Here is a 7,848-nt window from a genome sequence, read left to right on the forward strand (position 1 = left end):
AGAAATTCAGACAAAAATACATTTTAAAGGGAAATTTAAGGAAAAGGTAAGTGAACCAACAATGCACTGGTTTAAAGGAACCTATTTAGAAAATAAAAAACAAACAAACCTTTACAACCCCTTTAAGCACTTTGGGGTAGATTTACAGAAACTGGAGCACTCAGAAACAGGTGCAGCTGTGATGGTAGCCAATCAGCTTCTAGCTTTGGCTTGCTTAATTAAGATTTGACAATTAAAGCTGGAAGCTGATTAGTTTCTATGCAGAGCTGCGCCTGATTTTGCACTCAGCAGTTTTAATAAATAAACCCCATTGTATGTGTCTACTGTGACTAGAGATGAGGCTCAGATCACATTTTATTGGCAATTTACTGCAGAAATGTAAACAGAGCTTGCAAGGATCTGCAGATCTGCTTTGGTGGTACCAGTGAAGCCGGGTACATTTGAAGATTCGCTTGACATTTACAATGTTGTAAAACATGTTGTAAATGTCAAAGTCAAGGAATTGACTGGGTTAAAGATTGACAGTTCCATTGTACACACCCAGCACTCTGATCAGGAAGAGTCAGATGACGTGACAGCGCTGCTTCCTGCAACAACCTTTGCTGAACTTAGAAAAACGCTGCAAAAATGGATCCTCCTCCTGACATCACAATCATAGAGAACCTGACCTCAGCGAAAGAGCAAGCTGAGAATAAAGTTCGGGATCTACAGGAACACCAAAGAAAAGTTCAATTCAAAGCAGTTGGAGAAGCAGAGAGAGTCACTGCCCTGTTTAGAGACATCAAGAGTAAGTTGGATGACCTAGAGATGGAGGCTTTGAAGGAGATCTCCAGGCAGAAAGAGCAGCTTGAATGCTCAATTGCTGATCTGCTGCAGCAGCTGGAAATGAAGAAGGATGATTTGTCCAAGAAGATAAGTGATCTTGAGAAACTGTGTAACGCGAATGATCCATCAATAGCCTTGCAGGAGTGGAAGGTTGATGAACTCCTGGGAGAAGATGGTGGCCAGGTTGGTGACCTAGATGAAGGTCAGATTACTGTGACTTTACACCAAGGTCTATCAGACATCATGACTGCTGCAAAAAGACAACTGTATGCTTCAGAGTTGACATTGGACATCAAAACTGCCGCTCAAGATGTCGCCATGCTGGGTGACTTGAAAACTGCGCTGACTGCAGAAATAGATCAACATCGACCAGAAACACCAGAGAGATTTAAGAGATCAAAAGTTCTAAGTGAAGACATTTTTTTGTCAGGTAGACATTATTGGGAAGTGGAACTCAGCCCTTGTGGAGTGTGGTACGTAGGGGTGTCCTATGCCAGTGTGGATAAGGACGGGCTCAAATCTTTTCTTGGTAATAATGACAAGTCCTGGTGCATATGCCTCTTTTATAAAGATTACACCGCCATTCACAATTCACAAATAACTGAGCTGCTGATGGAATCATCTTTGAAATTATTAGGAATTTATTTAGATTATGAGGCCGGGCAGCTGTCATTTTATCAGCTAGGTGACCCAATCAGACACCTGCACACCTTCACCGCCACCTTCACAGAGCCTCTTCACGCTGCGTTTGCTCTTTCTCGTAATTCTTGGGTAAAAATCAGAAATTAGGATAATTGATATACAGTGTATAGTCAAAGGTATGTGGACACCCCTCCAAATGATTGCGTTCTTGGGGACAATGACGGATCGGAAGACATGACTTGACACGTTTGTTGTGGAGAAACTTGAGTTGCATGGAGTAGTTTGGCAGATTGATGTTAAATTCACACATTTTTTGACTAAAAATAATAATAATTATTATCATACAGGATTTATATAGCACCAACAGTTTGCGCAGTGCTTTACAGCGTGAGGGCAATTCAATACAGGAGGAATCAGAGGGCCCTGCTCATTAGCGCTTACAATCTAACAATGAACCAATTTTTTAAGCATTTTGTTTAAAAATCGCAGTTTCTAATATTTAGGAGCTCCTTTGATTGTGGATAACAGAGGATGAGGTATTGTTGTAGGTTCAAGGACTGTACTGACAAAGCTGCTTGAGCTGGCTGCGGACCATTGGGGTTTTAAAACCACAAAAAAGTCAGGTTTTTTAAGGGTTGCCACCTCATCCCTTTAACCACTTGACCACTGGGCACTTAAACCCCCTTCCTAACCAGACCAATTTTCAGCTTTCGGTGCTCTCACAATTTCAATGACAATTACTCAGTCATACAACATTGTGCCCATCTGAAATTTTTGTCCTTTTTTCCCCACAAATAGAGCTTTCTTTTGGTGGTATTTGATCACCTCTGGGTTTTTTATTTTTTGCGCTATAAAAGAAAAAACACTGAAAATTCTGTAAAAATTTAAAAAATATCTTGTTTCTGTCATATTAGCAGGTATTGCGGAGTATTGGGGGTATTGCAGAGTATTGGTGGTATTGCAGAGTATGGGGGGGGGGGGTGGTATTGCAGAGTATGGGGAGGGGGGGTATTGCAGAGTATGGGGGGGTATTGCAGAGTATGGGGGGTATTGGTGTTATTGCAGAGTATTGCGCAGGGATGGATGGCTGGATCTGTGACTGCATTTGTCACAGATCCAGCCCACAGCAGCTGCTGCTGCTTCCGTTCTCCCCCCTCTCCTCTCACACTGTACCGATCGGTACAGAGAGGAGAGGGAGGAACCGGCGTCATCACATGACGCCGGTTTGTTTACAAGTGATCGCTCCGTCATTTGACAGAGCCATCACGTGGTAAACGGCCGCTAGCAATTTACCGCGATCTGCTATGCGCCGGGTCTTCTAGACCCGGCGCTCACAGATGATTCCGGGAGCGCGCCCCAGGGGGCGCGCGAGAGGAGGATTCTGGGAGGACATCCCAGGGACGTCCTCCCAGAACAACTCCACCGCGCTGTAGACGTCTTTTGTCTATGGCGCGGTGGCAAAGAGGTTAAACCCAAACACAGGTTCTGAGGCCAACTTAATGCAGATAGGGCACCAAATGAGTTTAATTACTGCCTAAGGCTCGATTCACACCTTTGCATGTTGCTTTTGAGCGTTTTTGCAGTGCTTTTTGCGGTGCTTGCTGCATTTTTTGACATGCGTTTTTACCACGATTTTACTGCGATTTGCGTTTTTTTTTTTTTTTTTTAGCCAGCAATTTTAATTTTTTTTACATTTCCTTTAACAACCAGCTATAAACAGGTTAAAAAAAAACGCGGCAAAATCGCGATACTTGCGTTTTGGTTGCGGGTCCATTGAATTCTATTACATGCAAAACGCTGCTTTTTGCAGGAAAAAAAAAAAAGTCCCTGACCCTTTCCAAAAATGCAAAGGCACAAAAAAGGATTGATGTGAACATGTGAACATTTCCCTGCATTTCTGTAAAATGCATAAAAAAAATAAAAAAAGCATTAGTGTGAATGGAGCCTTAATCAGCCACAGAACCTGTGTAATTCATATGTGTTCAGGTTTAAAGATGAGGTGGCAACCCTAGGGTTTGATCCTGTTGGCTTATTATTAAAAAAAAAAAGTTTTTAGCACATCACGCCCATCTTTCATTACCATGGTCATGTTATTTCTCCTTGTAGGCAGTGAGACTTGGTTGAGCGCTCCGATGTTCATACATTCCCACCCTATGCCTCTGTAATGGAACTATGCATGCTGCCTGGACATCGATAACCATCATGCAGTGAGGACTACAAAGAACTGCATGACTTGTTACAATTGGATTTACCACATTGTATTCTGAGCTCAAAGGGTTAATTATAGAAGGGACTCTTCCACTGCTGAATGCCAATATTCCCTTTGCATAGCTAATGGACTATCCTTTGTGTAGTTAACAGCCTCCGGTCAGGTGTATGCTGATAGGAGTATGTGTGAGTGTATAATTGTTTTAAAGGTTAATTGAATTCTATTGTCTGATCAAGTCATGTTAAATGTAAGATTGGAGCCAAACCGTCTAGAGACTGAGTGGCTCAAGGGAATGTCATTATTTCAAAGTGTGTATTGAAGCCCCCCCTGTGTGAGGGGGGGGGGGGCGGAGAGTGTCATTGTTCCTGTACAGCAGGGATATGCAATTAGCGGACCTCCAGCTGTTGCCAAACTACAAGTCCCATGAGGCATAGCCAGACTCTGACAGCATCAAGCATGACACCCAGAGGCATGATGGGACTTGTAGTTTGGCAACAGCTGGAGGTCCGCTAATTGCTTATCCCTGCTGTACAGTTTTGTAACCACATATAAGCGAGGTGAAATGTGCCATTAAACAGTCTACTTGACCCTTCAAACGTAGTCTCGTCTCGTTCTTGGAAGGGCGTTCGATGGGATATACCGGCTGTACCTGCATATCACAACTTGTCAGGGAAAAGGACGTCTCCAACGGCTGATACCCTCTCACTACCAGTGGGTAGCCGTTACAGCCTCGCTACTCCACTTACCTTATCCTCCTGTTTTCTATATCTACCCTCTTTCTCCATCTCTGTTTGCAGTACCTTTACCCTGTTCCCACTTTCCTCGTTATATAGATCTTTTTCCTTTCTCTTGAGAAGAACCATGCTCCTTAAAGCGGAGCTCCACCCTAAAGTGGAACTCACGCTGATCGGAACCCTCCCCCCCTCCGGTGTCACATTTGACACCTTTCAGGGGGGGGAGGGGGTGCAGATACCTGTCTAAAGACAGGTATTTGCACCCACTTCCGGCCACACAGTTTTGGGTTTACTGCGGGCAGAACGTCACCTCCCGTCCTCCTCCCGTTGTGCTCTGGGAACACTCGGCTTCCAGAGCACAGCGGGAGCCAATCAGCGGCGCAGCGCGACTCGCGCATGCGCCGTAGGGAACCGGGTAGTGAATCCGGAGCGCTTCACTTCCTAGTTCACTGACTGATGATGGCGGGGGAGCAGCAGAGTGATGAGCAATCGCTCGTCCTCTGCTGCGGACGGCGCTGGACTCCAGGACAGGTAAGTGTCCTAATATTAAAAGTCAGCAGCTGCAGTATTTGTAGCTGCTGGCTTTTAATATTTTTTTTTTTAGTGGCACATCCGCTTTAATTACCCTAAACTCATGGCATAATTGGCACTTAGCCGGAAATTAAAATATGCTCTAAGATGCAAATATGTTTAAATTGTTATTAGAACAAAATATTCCCCCCCTTCATTTTGGCTGATATGTCAGATTAAAGCAGAACTTAACTGTATCTAAGAACCACTAACTGAAAACATTATTCAATTAATTTTTAATATTCAAAGCAAACACCCATCAATGCTTTTTTAATTTTCTTTTTATTGAGAAACCATTTAAAAATCACCTCCCTGGTATTTCTAGTTGCAGCCATTTTATGTAGCATTTAGTCGCTAGAGTCTATTTGCCCAACATAAAGATAGAAGGTGTGCTTAGCTGCGAAAGCCCATCTTTCCCTCCTCCAGATGAAAGGTTATTTTTATTTTTTTTAAAAACCCATAAAGACTTCTGGAATGTATGACATCATTTTGGCCTAGGCTAGAAACCAGAAATCAACTGAAGAAATGTGTGTGTGTGTGTGTGTGTGTTATATATATATATATACACATATACACACACACACACATATATATATATACACAGTTTTTAAAAAAGTAAAACAAAAATTAAATACTAGTCTATTTACTAAGGCTGGCAGCACAAAGATTAAAAATAGTTAATGGGGATTGAGAGCAGAAAGTTCCACTTTAATATTTCTGTTCCTAGATCTTCATTGTATACAAATACTGCATCCTGCATACCCATGTAAATCTGCTGTCTTTTCAACATGTGTCTGTGGTCCGGTCTTGTTCATTGTTGAATTTTATTACATAAATGTTAATCTAACCAATGTCCTATGATTATTGTTCTTCAAAACTTTGCAAAAAGAGGGGATTGGAGATATATGTTGCAGAGCGTGGCACCGCATCCAATAATTGTGTAAAAAGGAAGAAAACTGACTTTTAAGGTTGCCACTATAAGGCTGGATTCACACCTATGCATTTTCTGTGCTTTTTGCACTACAGAATGTGTTCCATAGGAAACCATGTAAAATGCACTATAGTGCAAATCTGCAAAATGCACTAAAACTGCATTGGTGTGAATCCAGCTTAAACCCGAATAGGAAAGAAAATGGTGTTTAAAATGTTTTTGTTTTTTAATGTGAATAAATAAAATTATATATGTATATATATATATATATATATATATATATATATATATATATATTTTTTTTTTTCCTAACATCTAAAAGGGATGCTGACTGCAAAAAAAAACAAAAAAACAAAAAAAAAAAAAAAAAAAGATTCTTCTGGACAGCTGCACACCGAATAAAAATTGCCTTTATTGTAAAAACCCAAAAACGGCACTACAAGTCACAGCACACTGGTAAACCGACGCGTTTCACACTATATTAGTGTTTAGTCATAGCCCTGTTCTTTTGTTTTGCAATCTCACATGCATTGCCTGCACCCGTAGTTCTGGGAGAAGTAATCACCTTGAAGATCTCCACACCTACGCAGTTTTCTCTCCTTTGCTCATTTGTTCTGGACTTTGCATCCTAAAGGGATGCAGACACTGTGGCTTTTCTCATTAGAGCCCTGCAGGTGCAGCAGCAGATTGATCATTTTTAAAACCACTCACACAGACTCATTTTGCACATGGACACAAACAAAACGCCATTTCTTCAGAAATAACAAAGGTTGGAATTTGCAATAAAGTTTGTTAAAATCATTGTAATGAATATAGATAACCCAGAGGACCCCCCCCCCCTCAACAAAAGTGGGAGTTGCTCTATAACCCTGTCTGGACCGCCCCACGCAGATATACTGCAGCAGGGCAGCCCTCCTGTGCAAAATTACATACCTGATTGTACACAGGAGGAGCCAATCAGCAGGTTTGACAGCTCCCCACAATCATTCTCAGGAGAAGCAGAACAGCGCTCTGCCCATGTAAAGACAGCCCACTGTTTTGTGAGAGGGGAAAGATGGAGATCTTGTGTTTCTACTAAGCAGGAACAGGGATCTTGTCTTTCCCCAGTCAAAGCACACCCCACACACAGTTAGAAAGCACTCCCTAGGGACACATTTAACCCTTCAATTGCCCCTGATGTTAACCCCCTTCCCTGTCATTAGTACAGCAACATTGAATTTTTCAGCCATGATCACTAGTCCCCAAAAAGTGTCACTTTGTGTCCAATTTATATGCCGCAATCCCGCTAAAAAATGCTGATCGCCGCCTTTACTAGTAAGAGAATTCCATAAACCTATCCCATAGTTTGTAGACACTATAACTTTTGCACAAACTAATCAACATAGGCTTATTGGGATTTTTTTTTAAACCAAAAACATGTAGCAGAATACATATTGGGCTAAACATATGAATATATTTTATTTTTATTGGGAATGTTTTATAGGAAAGTAAAAAAAATAGTTTTTTCTTCAAAAACAGACGGTTTTGTTTATAGTGCAAAAAATAAAAACCACAGAGGTGATCAAATACAACCAAAAAAAAAAAAGCTCTATTTGTAAGGGGGGGGGGGGGGGTGGGAGGACATACCTTATTTGGGTACCACGTCGCAGGACCACGCAATTGTCAGATAAATTAACGCAGTGCCATATTGCACAAAATGGCCTGGTCATGAAGGGTGTAAACTTTCCGGGGCCGAAGAGGTTAAAGTGATTTTACTGGAAGGACACTGAAGACTGCTTCTGCACAGTGGTACTCTGTATATATCCTCTGGCATCCACCTGGATCAGTCTTTCCTTGACTGGCGAACACATCAAATATGCAAAATGCTGGTCCAATACAATGGGATTTTTGAATCCAGCAAGCCCTTGAATAAAGGTCATGCTACACATCAATAAATA

The 7,848-nt window shown here is 41.8% G+C and overlaps 1 protein-coding gene across 1 annotated transcript; it reads left to right on the top strand.

Annotated features, from left to right (window-relative positions):
• Window positions 1–555: 555 nt before the first annotated feature.
• LOC120932857 (probable E3 ubiquitin-protein ligase TRIML1) lies at window positions 556–3,714 on the top strand. Its single transcript, XM_040345651.1, has 2 exons — window positions 556–1,298; window positions 3,574–3,714. Exons 1-2 carry the CDS (start codon window positions 628–630, stop codon window positions 3,578–3,580), a joined length of 678 nt encoding a protein of 225 aa, XP_040201585.1. The 5' UTR covers window positions 556–627; the 3' UTR covers window positions 3,581–3,714.
• Window positions 3,715–7,848: the final 4,134 nt, after the last annotated feature.

Source organism: Rana temporaria, chromosome 3 (genome assembly GCF_905171775.1).
Source record: "Rana temporaria chromosome 3, aRanTem1.1, whole genome shotgun sequence".
Classification (NCBI taxonomy): domain Eukaryota; kingdom Metazoa; phylum Chordata; class Amphibia; order Anura; family Ranidae; genus Rana; species Rana temporaria.

Coding starts and splice junctions, on each gene's coding strand:
- LOC120932857 (XM_040345651.1), top strand. CDS start 628: ATGGATCCTCCTCCTGACATCACAATCATAGAGAACCTGACCTCAGCG.